At 51.4% G+C, this 21,243-nt stretch overlaps 1 protein-coding gene across 1 annotated transcript in view; it reads right to left on the bottom strand.

Annotated features, from left to right (window-relative positions):
* Window positions 1-21,243, bottom strand: part of CSMD1 (CUB and Sushi multiple domains 1) — a 1,728,861-nt gene that overhangs the window by 101,986 nt on the left and 1,605,632 nt on the right. Inside the window, exon 50 of the mRNA XM_066382147.1 lies at window positions 3,986-4,171. Coding sequence (XP_066238244.1) covers window positions 3,986-4,171 — 186 coding nt within the window. The remainder of the gene's footprint in view (window positions 1-3,985; window positions 4,172-21,243) is intronic.

Raw genomic sequence — 21,243 nt, forward strand, 5'->3', positions numbered from 1 at the left:
GGGGAGGAGGGGGTGAGCGCGCAGAGCACGGGGATGTTTACGGCACTGGCACGACCCTGGGGACCCAATAACGGACACGGATCATCATACATGTGTCCGTGCTCACAGCACACACAGCTCAGAGTGCACCTGCATGTGCTCAGGCACCGACTTGGAGCGATGAGGACGTGTGTGTCCGTGGGGCCATCAGCTGTGACCACCATGGGGGGTGTTGGTGACCAGGAGCCTGGCCTGTGGGGGTGGGGCGTGGATGGGAAATCTCTGTACGTTGTGCTCAGTTTTACTGTGAACCTGGAGTCGCTCTGAACAAGCGAGCTACTTTTCCAAAGGCAGAACTAGAACTTACATCTACAGACGCCCTTGCCGTTCACCGTCTTTCTCGGACAGTCTATACGTTCAGAACGGGTTTTCCTTGGAAACGTAGCACAGGGGTGTATTTTACGCACGGCACCCCGAGAACAACAGCAACAAAACGCCGCTGTCTGCGTTCTCCCCAAAGCCAGTGGCGGCCACGGCTGAGGGCCAAGCCTGACGTGAGGACCAGCAGGGGTTCCAGTAACTCAACAGCCGGCTCGCTGCCTTGATCACCGTAGTGAGTATAAAGAAGTATGCCGAAAGGTAGTTCACTATTTCATGCATTTCATACTTAGGTAAGAACAAGAAAAGAGGTACACAAAACTAGGTTATAAGTTTTTAAATATTAAGGAAAAAAATATTAAATAATACCTAACAAAAAACAATAAAACTCTAGTTTAAGTTACTGCCACATTGCTTCTTCACTGGCCCCCTCACTTGCAATTTTTTTCACCTAGAGACAGACCGCATGTGACTAAGGGTACTTAGAATACGCCGTTGTGCAGGTGAACATTAAAAAAGAATAAGGAATGTAAATGTGTGATTTCCACACGGGGTGGCTGCCCAGGCACCCCCCTGAGAGAACCCTGATGACAAGCACCATGTTAACAACCGGTTCACCGAACTCAACACAAAATCAGGCGTTGGTTCTCCTGAACCGGTGTGAGCCGGCTGGATCCCTCCGCTGGTGAGGACCGAGACTGAACCGGTGAGGACCGAGACTGAACCGGTGCGAACCGGCCGGACCCCTCCGCTGGTGAGGACCGAGACTGAACCGGTGCGAACCGGCCGGACCCCTCCGCTGGTGAGGACCGAGACTGAGCCGGTGCGAACCGGCCGGATTCCTCCGCTGGTGGGGACCGAGACTGAGCACCGTGACGCTCTCCCTGTGACCCCAGAGCCTGCTGAGAGCAGGAGCCGCGGGGCTGGTGAAGAGAACGGGGGACTTGAACCTGACAGGGGTGACACCAGACCCCAGCTCCCCACCTGAGTAGCTTCCACTCCATCTGCAAGGTGACCTGTGTCCACCTTCTCACGGCTCTGATGAGCTGTACAGATAAACTATTGAAGCATCTGACATGGAACAACCACTTTAAAAATTTGGCGGGCTTTATTATTAACGCTCTCTAAGCTCTCTTCCGAAATGCTCCTATCATAAACCACCCAAAATACATCTGTGTTACTGCCGTCTGTGCGGTTAAGCTCTTAACTTGAGAGACTACTTTGAAATAGGCTTGACCTTTACTATAATATATATACCAAGTTATCTTGTTATCCTGGCTTCCTGCACTATTACATAATTATAATAAAACAGTGCTTTATTGAATAGAAAATAACTAAGAAACATGAGTGTTGTCTTAAGGGTGTGTAACAGACTCAGAGGAAATGCAGTAATTGCTTCCCAGAAGAAGTAGACAAACATGGCAGGGATAGAATTAAAATTCAGGAGGTAATGTTCAATTATTTCCCATAAACATTTACATAGTTCTGTCTAAGAAGCTTCAATATATTTTTTAATTTTTAAAAATTCATTTTAGGAGAGAGAGAGAAGGGGGGAGGAGCAAGAAGCATCAACTCCCATATGTGCCTTGACCAGGCAAGCCCAGGGTTTTGAACCGGCAACCTCAGTGTTCCAGGTCGATGCTTTATCCACTGCGCCACCACAGGTCAAGCAGCTTAAATATTTTTAACATGACCAAGCTACTGTACACAAAAGTGGCCAATAAACTAATTTTACAGTTAAAGACTACAGGGGCCCCAGAAGGAAGGCTCAGTGGCTAGAGCATCATCCAGGTGCACCGAGGTTGCGGGTTCAATCCCCCATCTGGGCACATGGAGAAGCAGTCAGTGAGGCCACAACCAGGTGGAAAGAGTAAGTGGAGCAGTGAGCTGATGCTTCTCCCTCTCTCTCTCTCACATCAAGGAGAAAAGAGGACTGGATCCTTTGTGTTACCATTTCAAGAGGAAAACTACTATGGATGTGTCAATAGTACGCAGTTTTCTATAGTTAGGAACCATGCAGTTAGATGATTTCCAATGTGAGGTTCATTCTGATATAGCTGCAAAGATGATCTTGGAGTAAATTGTGTGTGCATACAATTGCGTGTGTGAGTGTGGACGTTTGTTCTCTTTGGCTTTGCCTTATGAACTTGATCATTTTTCTTTAGAAGTAGACTTCTAGAAGAATCCAAAGTTTTGACCCTTGAAAGAATACATATATATGTGTGTTACACACACACAATAAACCCTCACTTAACGTGGTCAATAGGTTCTCGAAAACCACAGCTATAAGTGAAATGACGTATAAGGAACTCACCACAGGCTCACGGCAATACATAAGAGTTTAGTGTCTATTTATGGTCACAAAGACATCATCAAATTTCTTAATAAAGACCCCAAACATGTCTCATATTACACATTGAAATAAATGTGAGCGAAACATACATTTAAGGAAGATTAACAAAATAAGTGAGATAATTATTTTTCAACCTGCTTCCTCCAGTTCTGGGTCTCCGGTGGCCAGAGCCCCTACTGGGGACCCTACTGGTGACTCCTGAGGGTACAAGGTGGGAACCCTCCCAGGACAGGATGGCTCATGGCAGAGCCACACCCCCACAACCACGTCACTCAGACAGGAGCAGTGCAGACACGCCCGTGCAGTGCGTGTGCACGTCTGAGGGGCGTGAGCAGAACCCCCAGTCCCGGGAGAACCCCACGCAAACCTGGGGAGACCAGGCCAACTCCACAGACAGGGGCTCCGGCCAGGGACCAACAGTATTTTTTCTCATCAATATTATAACAAAGTGACATTGAACAAAACAGTGCTCCCGGTGAACCTGCTATACTACTAACAGCTTTCCAGGAAACACACCCCATTTTACACAGCAGGAGTGACCGTTCTGGGGAGCATCGATGCGTCACACAGAGTAGGTGATGTGCAAACACTCCGGACACCACCGTGGACCTCAATGCACTTAGATCAGACGGGAGAGGAGGAGGAAAGAGAGCTGACTTGTTGCCAGGGTCATGTCTCAGTTTCCTCTTCATTTCCTGTCCCCAAACTGCAGGTGGCAACAGGGTCCGGTGTGTGTACCGTCCGCACGGTCCAGTCCCGATGCTGTCAGCACGACTCTATCTGAACTACCCTCCAGCGTGTGTGCTTGTCTGGAGCGGCTGCAGGGTTCTGCGTGGAGGACGCGGGCCGGGAGGCCCCCGTGCAGCAGCCCAGCGCTCACACGCCGAGGCTCTGGGTCTGGGGACATCATTCCCGAGGAGATCCACTCCCCTCACTTACGTTTACAGGTGGGGGGCTCAGCACTCTAGTCCGGGGGTCTCACCGGGGACATCGCTCCCGAGGAGACCCACTCCCCTCACTTACGTTTACAGGTGGGGGGCTCAGCACTCTAGTCCGGGGGTCTCACCGGGGACATCGCTCCCGAGGAGACCCACTCCCCTCACTTACGTTTACAGGTGGGGGGCTCAGCACTCTAGTCCGGGGGTCTCACCGGGGACATCGCTCCCGAGGAGACCCACTCCCCTCACTTACGTTTACAGGTGGGGGGCTCAGCACTCTAGTCCGGGGGTCTCACCGGGGACATCATTCCCGAGGAGATCCACTCCCCTCACTTACGTTTACAGGTGGGGGGCTTCCCTCGGTTGCTCCACAGCCCGTCTTCCTGGCACACGGCTGTGGCGTGCTGACCGGCGTCCAGCTGGAAGCCCTCGTGACACTGGTAGGTGACCTTGCTCTCCAGAGTGAACTCGTTCCCCGTGAAGGAGCCGTTCCCGGGGGCCTCCGGGATTCCACAGGACACAGCTGAGAAGACAGGAAGCCGACACCGTGTTACGTCTCCCTGAGCTCACACCACCTGCCCCTCTTCCTGCCTTCCACTTCCAACGCCTATAAGAACGTATCTGTTTCTACGTCAGATACACCGTATACTGTGCGTGTCACACCCATGTCACAGCGTTAGGGAACTGAAGGGTCAACGAGGACCAACGGACCAGAATGGAACGGCGTCAGGAGACGGTTCCAGAGGGGACGTGACGGCTGTCCTGGTCACTCTCGCCGGCCGCTCAGGCAGACGAACAGGAGCAAGGGGTTCACGGTCCCCTTCGCCTCATATGGGGGTGGGGGGAGGGTGAAGTAACGTCTGCACAATCACAACATTAACCAGTGTCCACGCCTCGGCGTTCCGCAGTCACCCCCAGGTCTCCAAAGCCGCCCTCTTCTTCCCCCCCCAGACCCCCCCCCCCAGGGACTCGCATTGCTGGACGTTCTGTTAAAGGCACATAAGGTGGCCAGGTCCACCCACGCATCTGTGACCACAGGATCGATGATCTCATAGGTTATCTGTCCGGGGACGGAGCCTAGGGGACTGAGACGTGGTCGGGGCCCAGGGGAGACGCGCAGGGCGGAAGGCTGGTCTCGAGGCCTGTGCCCAGCAGTGGGGGTGGGACCGGCCAGGTGGGAACGCGGGCCCACGGGGAGAGAAGCCGTGAGGCACCCACTGCGCATGGCCGGGTCCAGCAGAAGAAGCGCCTCCTCCTTCAAGGTGCCAGCTCTCAGCCAGCCTTCCCCGGGAGGAGGCAAAAATACGTCCTCGGCTACACGACCACAGGCTCCAACAGGAGCAAAGGGGAGCAGGGCAGAGGGGTCCATGCCCAGCATGGCCCGCCCGGTTCAGGTGCAGCTGTCCGGGAGAGCTCGGCAAGGACTCAGCACAGGCCCGACTCCGACTCGGCCACACTTAGGGCATTCAGGGCACGCCTTTGAAATGCAGAGCGTCGGAAGCTTTTCCCACACCGATTCCCAGAGAACTCCGCACGCACAGCTGGAAAGGCTGGTAGAAAGTTTGCTTTCACAGATGAGGAAACCAAGGCTCAGAGAGACAAGAATGACCCGTCCGGAATGTCACAATCACAGTGACTTTGTGCGAAACCCTTGGCCACAGAGCAGATCTAGGACCCCCCTGCTCCTCCTCACCCTTACTGAGGTCACCTTGGAATCCTCAACAGCCCCCGGCACCCTACAGTTTAGCTTGTACTTAAGTGTTGCTGTTGTGCATTGTTCTTGATGGGACATGCAGGAGAAGTAGAGGAGAATGCAGGGAGGGGAAGAACCGAACCCTCGGAAAGTCCTCGTTCCGGAACCTGCTTCGTGCTCACCGGACACGAACTGTTTCAATCACCTGAAACCTACATGCAGTGTGTGTGCATTCCACAGACACGAAACAGAAGGGCCGCCTTGGTCCAACACGGAAGCCGAACACTCCTGCTGCGACGGAAATCAGACGGGGTCATTCTTCAGTTCAGGCTGACGGACGAGGGCGGTGTTCCGCTCAACTCGAGCACTGGGTCCTCTACACATATTTGAAGCAGACAATAAAAGTTCACGGTAGTTTTGGACCAAAATACACAGACGTTATTTCAGAGAAAATATCCGTGAATGACCGATGGCTTGGTCAAAGCCACCGCCCTGGAGGTGACGTGTGGAGGTGAGCACATGTCCAGTGCAGTCGGTGGCCTTTTCGATGTCACCCCACAGTGTCACGAGAACCTAGTTCCCTCGCCGTCCCTCTGAGTTTCAGCTCCAGGGACCGTGTGTTCATTCCCACGCACCTCAATCTCTCCTCCGCTCACTGGAGCGTGCGCGGGGTCCAGCGTCCTGGCACGTTCCTGTCTGGGCGGAGCAATGATGAAGCTACTTCTCTGGCAGGTGAAAGGGGAAGACGAAACCCCCCTGGAAGAGGGGTCACGCCCAGGCGGCCACCACCGGAGAGCTTTGTAACGAACCTTCCCCACTGACTCTGGAGGTTGATGCCACACGTGAGCCCTGAGGCCAGGGGCTTGAGAAGAATCTATTTCTGTCGTCTCACAGACAGTTAGGGATCTTCTCCTGCCCTGAGCTGTGGGTCTCAGCCCCTTCAGTGTCTTAACAGTAAGCTGTCTGGGTTTTGGCTGGTTGGCTCAGTGGTAGAGTGTTGGCCTGGCATGTGGAAGTCCCGGGTTCAATTCCCGGCCAGGGCACACAGGAGAAGCGCCCATCTGCTTCTCCACCCTCCCCCTCTCCTTCCTCTCTGTCTCTCTCTTCCCCTCCCGCAGCCAAGGCTCCATTGGAGCCAAGTTGGCCTGGGCGCTGAGGACGGCTCCATGGCCTCTGCCTCAGGCGCTAGAATGGCTCCGTGAAACGGATCAATGCCCCAGATGGGCAGAGCCCACCCCCCTAGTGGGCATGCCGGGTGGATCCTGGTCAGGTGCAGGTGGGAGTCTGTCTCTGCCTCCCTGCTTCTCACTTCAGAAAAATACAAAAACAAAACTAAAAGCTATCTGGCAGAACTTGAAATAGAGGTTTTCAATTGATGGAAAATGTTATTCTACCACTTCTGATCCAGTGAAGATGGGCGGCTTAATTCTCACAGGCTTCTAAGTTCAAACTTATGGGGTGAAGGCAGTTTCCTGCCAATGTCTACGATGTGTCCCTGTAATTCATTCATCCCACGTGGTCTTCATGATTACTAGGTAGCAGATATTGTACAGATCACTTTTTACAAAATGTCAGTTAAATATAAGCAGTTTTCAAAGTCTGGGGAGTTTCCTTCATGCTGCCGTAGCGAAAGGCAACACATTTCTCAGCCCCCGATTGAACCACCAGCACCTTGTCTCCCAGCAACCTCGGCAAATGACCACAGACCCGCCTGGAACACTCGGTTCTGCTCCAGAGCACAGGCGCTGAGTCAGACTTCTGAACGAGTTCCTGACTCTGACCTTTGCCACCTGGGTGACCTCTTTATTGGATGCTGACCCCTCACTCGCAGGTCAGAAATGCCCCCCTCAAAGGCAAATGAAATAACATGTACTGATTAGCTCTGTGCTGATACAATGAAGGCACTCCATAAACTACAAAACAGTATGATTATTATCGACACGCACTCACAATCTATACCTTTGTTTTGGGGAAATGCAGGGAAGAGTTGCATGATCACATGCCCACAGCAGAACCTCTGAGTGACATATTGCGTGTTACGCTTGAGCCCCGACCGTGGCCAGTGCTCAGGGGAGGGGACAGCAGAAACGGCACAACCTGCCCAGGCTCCTGTCACCAGCCACAGCCGCACCGGGCTCGGGTCTCGGAGGAGCTGGCGCCAGTGTCACCAGCCTTGGCCGCACCGGGCTTGGGTCTCGGAGGAGCTGGCACCAGTGTCACCAGCCTTGGCCGCACCGGGCTCGGGTCTCGGAGGAGCTGGCGCCAGTGTCACCAGCCTTGGCCGCACCGGGCTTGGGTCTCGGAGGAGCTCGCACAGCACTGGCCCCTCGGTGACGTGCCGCTGTGTCTACAAAGAACCACGCTTTGGGTTTCTCTGTATTCAAATATATTTCATTTCCAATGTCCAACCACCAGCCATAGATAGATGTATGAATGACCCGGTTAGAAATAGGCTTCTAACTTCTAACTCTGAAGGAATAAAAGCCACACTGAACGTGAACATTAATAGTGACACTTCCAAACCCCTTTCTTCTGCCTTTCTTTCTTCCTTATTTATTTTAATTCTCCTGTCTTCTCTGGCTTCCCAAGGACTTCCTTAGAATAATTGGATACTAAGTGACATCTTACCTGATGCTTAGCCTGCAACCAACCCACCACCAATCCCGTGCCGAGCCTGAGGCAGGAACTCACAGGACAGTGGAGGTCAGGTGCTGGTCTCCTCACTAAGCCAAGGGGACCTCACAGACCACACCATTTTGATTCATTTTGTGGGGACAGGTGTGATGTCAGACAGTTTAAAAAGAGAACGTACGAGCTCAGAGCACTAGAAACATCCCTGCCTCGGTCTGGAGGGATAAAGGCGAGAGGAGGTGATGACTCCATCTCTCAGACGTGACCCGAAATGGCCGGACACAAGGTGGCGGTGACATGGAAAAGGCGGGTGACGGGATTCAGGCGAGAGGTTCCGGGACCTGCTCTGAACCTCCTGAAACTAGTTAGCACATCGTCCCCAGAGGAAGAAAGGAGCGCGTATTAATCTGAAACAGATACAGAGGCCATGGAAAGGGAGCCAGGAGGTCAAGCATACAAGCGGCTGATTACAGCAGAAGGCTCTGACGTGGCAGCCGGTGGCCACGCTGGACGTCCCAAGGAGCAATCCCCGTCACAGCGGGGCCGTATAAAGCGACTGTGTCCCCCACAGGAAGGCACGGGTGTGAACGTTTTAAAAAAAAAGTCTTTTCTTAGGAATATAAAACTAAGTGTCCCTCAAAAAGCAAGTCCTCAGAGAAAGCGGACGCTCCATGCCACCTCTGAGCTGGTTCCCGTCTCAGGTCTGGAGGGACCTTGGTGGACACTCAGCCACAGAAGGGCCACACCTGCACTCGGGCTGGTGTCTGGGGGACCTGTATTCCGGGCAGACCTTTGTCTCACGGGGGGAGTGGGACGCCATGATGACAGGGTCATGTGTGCGTGACAAATCACCCAGATGTCCCTGCTGGTTCTGATCACGGACCAGGCTCTTACCTCATCCCAGCAAAATAAGGATAATGACAACTATTTTACGTGGTCCCCTGGCCATCAGGGGTGACAGTGTTGCAGCGCAGAGTCAGTGGGTATTCCAGTCGTCCTCTTTTCCTTTCTTTATAAGGTGAGAGGAAGAGGGATAGTGAGGCAGACTCCTGCATGTGCCCCAACTGGGATCCACCTGGCAACCCCAACTGGGGCCAATGCTCGAGTACTGAGCTATATTTAGTGCCTGAGGATGATGCACTCCAACAAAGCTAACCTCAGTGCCTGGGGTCATGCTCGAACTAATTGAGCCACTGGCTGCAGGAGGGAAAGAGGGAAGAAAGAGGGAGGGAAGGAGAAGCAGATGGTTGCTTCTCCTGCGTGCCCTAACCGGGATTGAACCTGGGACATCCATACACCAGGTTGATGCTCTATCCATTGAGCCACCAGCCAGGGCCTTCTTTCTAAGTGAAAAAACAGAGCAGCAAAGAGACCAAGCTGTCTACAGAAGATGGGGAGCTGGTGATAACACTGGGGAATGAAATTTTTGTCGCATCGACAAAAACACTTGTTCTCACCTAATTCGAGTATGCTGATCTCAAATCTGACATTAGTCTTTCTCTGTAAGCTACAGTTTTTTTGCAATTCAAAATTTTATGTTTTCATCTTATTGTAAAGTTTTCAACATTTAGTTTAACATAATGAAGTAGAATGTCTTCTTGGGCATCATCTGTGAGAAAATATAATTTATATAATGCAGTAAACACACTAATACACTAAAAGATATGACTGCATCAGAATCTGTCTACAATTTCGAAATAGAACATATTAAATCAGTTATTTTAATTATAAAATTTGCGTAAAACTTATTTAAATTCTATTCAGGAAAAATTTGCGTTTGTAGCTCTTGTGTTTGGGTACTTGTTGAGGACAATCTCGTTTGATGCTCCAGCAGTAGTCTGCTCATCACTAATAGCTCCAAGATTTTCATGAAACTTATCAAGGTGACTATTCAGGAAGTGAATCTTAATGCTCATGTTACATCCAATGTTGCTGAAAGCCAATAGCATCCTTTGAACCAGAAGTTCATAGTTTTCTGCTTTTTTGTTGCCAAGGAAGTTCTCTGTAACTGCCACAAAAGACTGCCATGCTGCTTTCTCCTCTGTATTCATCTTCCTGGCAAATTCTTCGTCACGTCTGAGGGTTCGAATTTGAGGTCCATCGAATACACCTGCTTTTATCTTCTCAAAAGACAAGGCAGGAAAAGCAGAAATAATATGTTGAAAGCATTCACTTTCTCTATTCAAAGCCTGAACAAACTGCTTCATTAAGTCAAGTTTGATGTGAAGTGGGGGAAAAATGATCCTGTCTCGATTAACTACAGGTTTATTCATAATATTTTGCATCCCTACTTCCAGAGCTTCATGTTTCGGCCACTCCTTCTGTGTTCAGTGTTTCTCCTGAGCTCAGCTGTCCCACAAACACAGAAAGCAAGGATACTTCGTGAAACCTCTCTGTTGTCCTAGCAGGAAATTTACCATTTTAAGATCCACACAAATGATCCAGTTATGCTCCTCATACTTCATAAAGTTGAGCACAATTTTTATATGTCATTCTTACTAAGCCATTGAATTCGGGTTGGCTAAACTGCTGAGGGGTTAATGACTGCTTGGCATCAGAAGAAGACCCTTCAGACTCTACAACCATTTCCTCATGCATCTTATCAAAATACAATTGATCACCATGTTCATTTTCTTCGTCCTTAGAAGAAATAAAACCATCGAAAACTGGAACCGGGAGTGTCTCAGAGTGTGGGACAGGTCGTATTGCTGAAGGAATATTAGGATATAAGATCATATGCCATTTTTTCTTGCCAATGCCCTCTGTATGGATCAGACAGAAATAACAGTCAATGCTGTGGTCCTTGGGTTCACGCCAAACTATGGGAATACCAAAAGGTATTTCTTTGCATTTTCCTTTTGTCCAGTCAGAAAGCATTTCCTCACAATTATGACACACAATATGAGGAGCCCAATTCTTGTCTTGATTGCCAAGGGGAACTTGAAAATAGGCAATATACACATGTGTCACAAATGATGAAATATTGCGCCTTTGACGTTGAAGTGTGTAACAGCCACATATATAACAGAACGTGTTAGGACTATTCTTACATTTACACCTACTCGAAGAAGCCATGATTCCATCTTAAAACAAAATAAAGGGTGTTTTTATCAGATAATTTCTTACATTTAAAAACAACTACAGTTATGTAAAAGTGATGTTTGTAAAACATTAATTGCCTTGTGATTATGTTCAATCCAAGAGTCATGCCCTTTAACTTCAATTTAAAAACCAATGCATGCCATTAACTGTAACAAAAAGAAATGAAAATTTCATAAAAACTAGAGCATGCACCGAAAAACGAATTTCAGATTTGGAATCAGTGATGCAGAAATATATAGAAACAGTTCTAAAACCTCATGCAACAGAAAATGAAAGAAAAATTGTTGCCCAGTGTAATGTTTTTAACAAAGGGACTTCGTGGGTCTCATAAATTCTCAAAGCTGCTGACCTGACATTCTGGCTACATTGTACTATGTGTATCTATCTATATTTATATCTGTATCTATATCTATATGTATATGTATATCTATCTATAGATATAGATAAAGATATAAATATATACACATAGAGAATATGAAAAGAGAAATAACTATGTGACTCAAATATGAAAGTCTGTCAGGAAAGGTGGCAGACCTGAGGAAAAGAATATTCAGAATGAAAATTCACCCTTATTGTCTCACAGTGGCCCATTAGAAATCACTATATGTTTTCCCTAAAAAAAACGTTTTAGCAGTTCTGTCAGAAAAGATACTTACAATTCTCCAGACATATCCTACATGAATTTTCGCAACAGCCAACATAACATCTCCATAAAATGAGCAAGAAAGACAAGTCAGGTCTCTGGTTCAGAATCAAGGACCACAACCTTTTTTTTTCTTTTTCCTCTTATACTCAGGCTGCACGTATGTAAAAGGGGGAAACGAGGAAACAAACCCTCAGTGTCCAGAATCGATTGCGTCTGTACTAGAAAATGTTACTAGAGGAGGCTGCCCCCTCTTCTTCTCCAGTGAGTCACAGTAACCTTGTATTTAATAGAAACAGTAAGTAAGTGGATGTGAGTCACACTAACCTTGTATCTAATAGAAACAGTAAGTAAGTGGATGTGAGTCACACTCACCTTGTATCTAATAGAAACAGTAAGTAAGTGGACGTGAGTCACACTCACCTTGTATCTAATAGAAACAGTAAGTAAGTGGACGTGAGTCACACTCACCTTGTATCTAATAGAAACAGTAAGTAAGTGGACGTGAGTCACACTCACCTTGTATCTAATAGAAACAGTAAGTAAGTGGACGTGAGTCACACTCACCTTGTATCTAATAGAAACAGTAAGTAAGTGGACGTGAGTCACACTCACCTTGTATCTAATAGAAACAGTAAGTAAGTGGACGTGAGTCACACTCACCTTGTATCTAATAGAAACAGTAAGTAAGTGGACGTGAGTCACACTCACCTTGTATCTAATAGAAACAGTAAGTAAGTGGACGTGAGTCACACTCACCTTGTATCTAATAGAAACAGTAAGTAAGTGGACGTGAGTCACACTCACCTTGTATCTAATAGAAACAGTAAGTAAGTGGACGTGAGTCACACTCACCTTGTATCTAATAGAAACAGTAAGTAAGTGGACGTGAGTCACACTCACCTTGTATCTAATAGAAACAGTAAGTAAGTGGACGTGAGTCACACTCACCTTGTATCTAATAGAAACAGTAAGTAAGTGGACGTGAGTCACACTCACCTTGTATCTAATAGAAACAGTAAGTAAGTGGACGTGAGTCACACTCACCTTGTATCTAATAGAAACAGTAAGTAAGTGGACGTGAGTCACACTCACCTTGTATCTAATAGAAACAGTAAGTAAGTGGACGTGAGTCACACTCACCTTGTATCTAATAGAAACAGTAAGTAAGTGGACGTGAGTCACACTCACCTTGTATCTAATAGAAACAGTAAGTAAGTGGACGTGAGTCACACTAACCTTGTATTTAATAGAAACAGTAAGTAAGTGGATGTGAGTCACACTAACCTTGTATCTAATAGAAACAGTAAGTAAGTGGATGTGAGTGGAGCTAGAAAATCTAGAGAGGCACAGACTGAGGATTCTTTAGCTCCTAAACCAAGCGAATGATCGGTCTGCTATTAAACAGTAAAAGTAAAAAATATAGACACACACACACACACACACACACACACACACACACACACACATATGGGGAGAGGGGGAGAAGGAGAGAGAGGGAGGGAGAAAAATATGCCTACCAGATATCCCATTAAATTTTTCTCCAATTATGACAGAAACACTCGGAGTGAAGTAGAAGACACTCACAAAGGAGAAGTACTAACACATCTGAGAAACCACACTCCTCGGAGAGAGCAGAACACTAGTAAACATATGAAACTGGAGTCTGAGGGCTCCTCACAGGAGGAGAGGCGTGGAGGCAGCGTGGCCACCGTTTCCGAGGGCATCCCACACCTGCTGCAGACACACTAGTGCCCGAGACGAACAAGGTGGGCCCTGGACACCAACCAATGAGCAACTTAACACAGGCTTAATCTTCACATGCGGACTTTCCAAGCACGCTCCTGGAGGCCGGCCACTCACATTGCCGCCGACAGGCAGAGCGAGGGTGGCCGGGATCGCGGACACCGGACCCTTTTCCCCCGAGGGTTCCGCTTCCGGCCACTGCATGCAATTCTCCGGGCGCTGACGCCTCATTTCCACAAGCGTCCCCACTACCAGAGGTCACGGCATGAAGCACCTGGACACTGAACACCAAGCTTTAATGAAGAATCATGTTCGAAGGTATTCGAATGAATGGCTCCACGGAAACCCCAGATGTGGTCAGAGGCAGAATGGGGAGACACAGATATAATGAATCAGTAAAAATGAAAACAAAAATGAGAGTTCAGTTTTGGGTCATGTTCCCAGTCCGTGTGCAGAGAAAATGAATCAACTCAGGCTGTTGCAAAGTGGCCCCGGGGGCGCTGACCCCAGACTAACCGTGGCTTGCTCCTGCTCCTTGGTCCTAATTTCTGGAGGAGTTTGAATAAAAAAATTAGTTCAACCATTCTTCTCAGTATATTAATAGAAATGTAATGATGTTAGTCCTTCTTTGATCAATAGTATACCACAAGGTAGTAATGTTATATTAATTCAATAAGTGCATTAATGTCTTACTATCACTATGCAAGGACTATTTATCATATTCTCTAAGTTTACAGTTTTTTTCCTCCTTTGTCTCTGCACTGCAATTACATAAATCACCTCATTGCATCCTCATTCCAACATGTGGAGTCAATATTTTAATTTTAATTAAGTGGGGGTGTTCATGTTCAGACATGCTAAATAATTTTCCCAAAGGTTCACTTAGGAAGCGGTCAGCAGCCCACTAGGGGGCAATGCTCTGCCCATCTGTGGTATTGTTCCGTTGCTCAGCAACTGAGCTATTTTTTAGTGCCCTGGGACAGAGACCATGGAGCCACCCTCAGCACCTGGCGGGGGGGAGGGACTTGTTCCAGTCAAGCCATGGCTGCAGGAGGAGAAGTGGGGGAAGTGAGAGAGAGTGAGAGAGTGAAAGAGAGAGAGAGAAATGAAAGGGGGATGAATGGAGAAGCAGATGGGCGCTTCTTCTGTGTGCCCTGATCAGGAATCAAACCTGGGACTTCCACACGCTGGGACAACGCTCTACCACTGAGCCAACCGGCCAGGGCCTCAATAACTCATCTCAGGAACATATTTATAGAGCGATGCTGTGCCCGTTCCCTAGGGGAGCGGCTCCACCCCCTGGAGAACGGACGTCCCGGCTCCCTGCCATGTGTCTAGGGCACCGCACACACCTGCAGGGGCGTGAGACAGCCTGAGCGTAGGCAGTCTGTTCAAACTCATCTACACGGAGTTCACGGCACACGCGTCATGTCACACGTTTACAATGTGGTCATCCAATGTACCGAAGGTGGTCAGCCCTGACTGAACAGTGAACCCTGACACCAGTGGGAGGGTCCTGCTGCCCCTCCATGCCCTCCCTCCACGTGACACTCAGAGACAGTCATTCCAGCCAGTGAAACGCCCGTGGATACTCTGCTGGTCTATTCACAGAGACAAGCCCAGAAAACTACTCTCAAAATGAAGCTTTCGGCCCTGGCCGGTTGGCTCAGTGGTAGAGCGTCGGCCTGGCGTGCAGAAGTCCCAGGTTCGATTCCCGGCCAGGGCACACAGGAGAAGCACCCATCTGCTTCTCCACCTCTCCTCCCCTCCTTCCTCTCTGTCTCTCTCTTCCCCTCCCGCAGCCGAGGCTCCATTGGAGCAGAGATGGCCCGGACGCTGGAGATGGCTCCTTGGCCTCTGCCCCAGGTGCTAGAGTGGCTCTGGTCACAACAGAGTGAAGCCCCTAGGGGCAGAGCATCGCCCCCTGGTGGGCATGCCGGGTGGATCCCGGTTGGGCGCATGCGGGAGTCTGTCTGTCTCTCCCAGTTTCTAGCTTCAGAAAAATACAAAAAAAAAAAAAAATGACGCTTTCCACGCCCCGTGCTCCTGTCAGTTCTTTCTACAGGAAATAAGCAGGGCAACCAGGAGAGGGTTCAGGGACAGACGTGTGCAGCCAGGACAGGGTTCAGGGACAGACGTGTGCAGCCAGGACAGGGTTCAGGGACAGACGTGTGCAGCCAGGACAGGGTTCAGGGACAGACGTGTGCAGCCAGGAGAGGGTTCAGGGACAGACGTGTGCAGCCAGGAGAGGGTTCAGGGACAGACGTGTGCAGCCAGGAGAGGGTTCAGGGACAGACGTGTGCAGCCAGGAGAGGGTTCAGGGACAGACGTGTGCAGCCAGGACAGGGTTCAGGGACAGACGTGTGCAGCCAGGACAGGGTTCAGGGACAGACGTGTGCAGCTGAGACCGGTCCCCCCCCTGGCTGTGTCCGCACCGCCAACACCGACCGTCCTGTGTCTACGTCTCTGCAAGTCCAAACCGTTACAGGTAGCAGGAAAGGGGCGTGTCTAAGCTTTTATGTGGAGGAGTCCAATTTAATGATGTTCCCCATTGATTTGACCAAACGTGGAATCCGCAAGCAGACATCGGACTGCTCACAGACAAACTCCCTGCACAAAGTCATCAGCGGGTTTGTCTGACGTGGCTTCTCCTTCAGCAGAGAAACAACTCGCGGTGCGCGAACAAGACCCCCCGACAGAAACCTAGACTCGGGAGTGAGGGTGCTGAGTGTCAGAGAGAGGAGGGTCCCCTCTGCTTCCTGCACAGGCCACAGTGTGGAGGGGGCTTGGGGACGGACCTGGGGCCAGTCCCAGGGGTGCGGGACCTCTGGAGCTGGGGGGGCCCACACTGGGCGTGCTGCCAGGTCAGGGAAGGTGGGGACAGGCACGTGGCCGTGGCTGAGAGGACAGCCACTGGGAACACTTGCAGAGCTGGGGGGCCCACACTGGGCATGCTGCCAGGTCAGGGAGGGTGGGGACAGGCACGTGGCCGTGGCTGAGAGGACAGTCACTGGACACACTTGTAGAGCTGGGGGGGCGTGCTGCCAGGTCAGGGAGGGTGGGGACAGGCACGTGGCCGTGGCTGAGAGGACAGCCACTGGGAACACTTGCAGAGCTGGGGGGGCCCACACTGGGCGTACTGCCAGGTCAGGGAGGGTGGGGACAGGCACGTGGCCGTGGCTGAGAGGACAGTCACTGGACACACTTGCAGAGCTGGGGGGGCCCACACTGGGCGTACTGCCAGGTCAGGGAGGGTGGGGACAGGCACGTGGCCGTGGCTGAGAGGACAGTCACTGGACACACTTGCAGAGCTGGGGGGGCCCACACTGGGCGTACTGCCAGGTCAGGGAGGGTGGGGACAGGCACGTGGCTGTGGCTGAGAGGACAGTCACTGGACACACTTGCAGAGCTGGGGGGGCCCACACTGGGCGTGCTGCCAGGTCAGGGAGGGTGGGGACAGGCACGTGGCCATTTCTGAGAGGACAGTCACTGGACACACTTGCAGAGCTGGGGGGGCCCACACTGGGCGTGCTGCCAGGTCAGGGAAGGTGGGGACAGGCACGTGGCCGTGGCTGAGAGGACAGCCACTGGGAACACTTGCAGAGCTGGGGGGGCCCACACTGGGCGTGCTGCCAGGTCAGGGAAGGTGGGGACAGGCACGTGGCCGTGGCTGAGAGGACAGCCACTGGGAACACTTGCAGAGCGGGCGGAACCAGTGTTCGGTGTGCTGACATGGAGGAGGAGGAGTGGGCTGCTTCATGGAGAGGTGGCCACGCAGGTCAGTGTACACGTCTGCCGTGTCCCTGCCAGGCACTCGGGCTCTGAACCCCAGAGCCTCTGGCCTCACACTGCTGGGTCCCCACATTCCGAGACCCCGTTGTCGGCAAGGTGGGTTCCCTCTGAGGGCCGGCAGGAGGGATCTGCTCCTGGCTTCCCTGCTCGGCTCGTAGAAGCCACCTGTCCTGTCCGTGTCTTCTCCTGGTCTTCCCCACGTGTCCTGCCGACCTCGTCCCATCAGGACAGCGTCACAGTGGAGCAGAGCCGTCAAACCCTCGCGGCAACCTGGTCGCCCCTGTGGGCCTTGTCCCCAGACTGTCCCCGGGCCTGGGGGGTCAGCACTCCTACGCATTTCAAGCAAGGGGCACAAGGCAGCCCAGGACACCAAGTGCCAGTCAGGATGCCCCGGTTTTCACACTGTCCCGTGTCACACCCCCACGCTCCCGGCTCTGTGGTCTCGCCCCGCCCGGGACGCTCTGACTGCACAAGCTCCTGGTCTGTGACGCTGTTATGACTGCTGCTGGGAGTCGAAGATAACACGGCCCGTGGCCTCATTGCAAGATGTGCTCCTTCCCAACGACACCGTGTGCAGGAAATCTTATTAAGAAAGTGATCGGGGAGATAGCAGACCCACAGTTATTAGTTCATAAGTTCGTACTGGTGCCTGTTTCGGTCCACACGGTGTGCAGGATATGAAGACACAATCTCTGCCTTTAGGAACAGGGATTTGTGGGGGGTTTTAACACACGCCTGTGCATATCTGCTCCAAGTGCACTGGGGGCTTGTGAGCTTCAGTTCCTGGACTCGGGGGACAGGCTGCCTCAGACGCTGGTGAGCTTCCTGTGCAGGGTCCCCGACGACTTGTGGACGTTGAAAGTGGAGAAACCCTGGGTCTCAGGTTTCAGAAGAAACCCAATGCCACGCTGGACCCACGAGGCAGCCAGTGCAGAGAAGTCCACTCCGGCGGGCCCTGGGGGACCGAGGGGGGCAGGACAGCCATACCCGGGGATGGAACCGTGGAAGGCCAGCGGGAAGTCGATGATATCCAGGTACTGACAACGCCCGCCACGCGAGGCAGAGGACACAGCGTGTGGAACGATGACGCATGTCTGCCCGGTGCACAGTGTCACACCCACGTGAACTTTCCACGCGGCCCTCCAGCCTCGGGGCGCATCGCGGGTCCTCTCTGAGACGCTCCGTCTCTGGTTCTGTATCCCATCCCATGTCACAGCCGGGCTCCAGCACTCAACACCCCTTCTCTGACTTTCCTGCCTCCTCTCCCCGCTGTGCTGTAACTGTGAGCCCCTGGGGGTTCCGCACGCCCACGGGCAGACCCTTCTGCCAGGAACGGGCATTCCCAAACTGTCAGCTTCCCACGTGGAGCGGACCACAGGGCTCCGCAGGGGATGTGCACACCCAGACAGGTCCTGGATGGAGTCAGAGGGATGGAAGACAGGCCGGGTTTCTATGGGGACGTGCACACCCAGACAGGTCCTGGATGGAGTCAGAGGGATGGAAGACAGGCCGGGTTTCTATCGGGGGACGTGCACACCCAGACAGGTCCTCAGAGAGAAGTGATATGAGCAGCTCAAGCAGAGCGAGGCAAACAGCCTGGAGTTCTCCGAGACCAGTGACACCTGGCTTGCCGGTCCCCTCTCTACACTCGCACAGGTGACCACCTGCAGTCCCTTCTGCTGGGTCATCCCCTTCAGACTTTCCTAGATGCCGCTCAGAAAACCACCCGTCACCTCGGGAAACTGGTCGTTCTGGGGAGTGGGGCGGGTGGCCATGTCTAAACCACCAGCCCCGGGTGAGAGCGGGGTCTCTGCCCCTCGACCCTCCTCCACACCGAACAGGAAGAATGGGCTATAACGTCACAGCTGGACCTTGGTTCCAGGTTGTTCCTTCATCCTGGACAACAAAACGCCCGTGTCTCGTGGCCGGAGCAGACGTGGGGCGCCTGGTGCTCCCCTACCCTCGGGGGACTGCTCTTTTTCCCCTCAAAATTCCGCCATGAGAGGCGACTGGCAGAGAAGTACACGGAGCTGAGGGGAGAATCACATTCTGACACGGGACCCATCACTTCTAAAGGGAAAGGGTCACCCTCAGGTGCATCTCACAACGGTGGACATCGATGGATTCCTCTTCCCACTCAAGTCAGACAGCACCTGCTCTGAGGGACAGGTGTGTCCCTGGGCGTCCCGGGGGCACGGAGCAGATGGGGTATGTGGTCAGCAGGGGGTCCCAGAGCCAAGGACCTCCACACTCCAGGGTCCGACCTTGCTCCCGTGTGCAAAGCTGAGGGACACGTGCTTAGGAAATATTCCAAAATATTATTCTAGACCACTTTGAAAAGAAGAAGAAACCTGATTCAGTTAGAAAATGTATAGATTCTAGGTATTTTTTCCTGTAAGATGAAAAGGAGTATTGTTCAAATTATTGAGAAAAATTATAGTTGTATTAACTCAGGGAGAATTGTTGAGATATTATATAGTAAGTTGAAATATTAACTATGTTAAATACAGAAATATGTCAAATAGATATTAATTGGGCTCCGGTGCCACAGAGCTGTTTTTCTATTTGATATGTATTTATTTAACCTATTTTCAGTGTTTGGAACCCCTATTTTTAAATAAAAATGTCTAAAATAAGTCTGGCAACCTCTGAGTTTGGTAAAAGTCTTAAAATGGTGCCCTTTGTATCTGCACCTAAACTCCCAACGACCTCAAAGGCCTTCCACGGGGCCGACGGCAGGCTCCTGCTGATCTGATCCAGTGGGATCAATGTGTCACACATCTCACTGCACCATTTTGTGGGAGAACTACTTTGTTTGGAACTTATTGCAGTCCTAGCAATTTTTTTTAAATTACAATTTTATTTATTTGATTTGGTCCTTACAGAACCTACAATGTAAAAGCTCCTCTCAGGAAAAACAAACAGTGATGTGCTCAGCCTCTTGGACTAATTTAAACCACAGCCTCTTCCTGACCAGGTCACCTTTCCCCTCCTTCTCTATGACTGTCACGACCCCTTCTCTGCGACTGTGTCACCACCATCCCTGCTCTGTGACTGTGTCACCACCCCCTTCTCTGTGACTGTGTCACCACCTCCCTTCTCTGTGACTGTGTCACCACCCCTTCTCTGTGACTGTGTCACCACCACCCCTTCTCGGTGATTGTGTTACCACTCCCTTCTTGGTGACTGTCACCACCCCCTTCTCGGTGACTGTCACCACCCCCCCTTCTCTGTGACTGTGTCACCACCCCCCTTCTCTGTGACTGTGTCACCACCCCCTTCTCTGTGACTGTGTCACCACCACCCCTTCTCTGTGACTGTGTCACCACCTCTTTCTCAGTGACTGTGTCACCACCCTTCCCTGTGACTGTCACCACCCCTTTCTCTGTGACTGTGTCACCACCCGTCCCTGTGACTGTGTCACCACCCCTTCTCTGTGACTGTGTCACCACCCCCCTTTTCTGTGACTGTGTCACCACCCCTTCTCTGTGACTGTGTCACCAACACCTTCTCTGTAACTGTCACCACTCCCTTCTCTGTGACTGTGTCACCACCCCCTTCTCTGTGTGTCACCACCACCCCTTCTCTGTGACTGTGTCACCACCCCCCTTCTCTGTGACTGTGTCACCACCCCCTTCTCTGTGACTGTGTCACCACCCTTCTCTGTGACTGTGTCACCACCTCCCTTCTCTGTGACTGTGTCACCACCCCTTCTCTGTGACTGTGTCACCACCCCCCTTTTCTGTGACTGTGTCACCACCCCTTCTCTGTGACTGTGTCACCAACCCTTTCTCTGTGACTGTCACCACTCCCTTCTCTGTGACTGTGTCACCACCCCCTTCTCTGTGTGTCACCACCACCCCTTCTCTGTGACTGTGTCACCACCCCCCTTTTCTGTGACTGTGTCACCACCCCTTCTCTGTGACTGTGTCACCACCCCTTCTCTGTGACTGTGTCACCACCCCCCCTTTTCTGTGACTGTGTCACC

This window comes from Saccopteryx leptura, chromosome 4 (assembly GCF_036850995.1).
Source record: "Saccopteryx leptura isolate mSacLep1 chromosome 4, mSacLep1_pri_phased_curated, whole genome shotgun sequence".
NCBI lineage: Eukaryota > Metazoa > Chordata > Mammalia > Chiroptera > Emballonuridae > Saccopteryx > Saccopteryx leptura.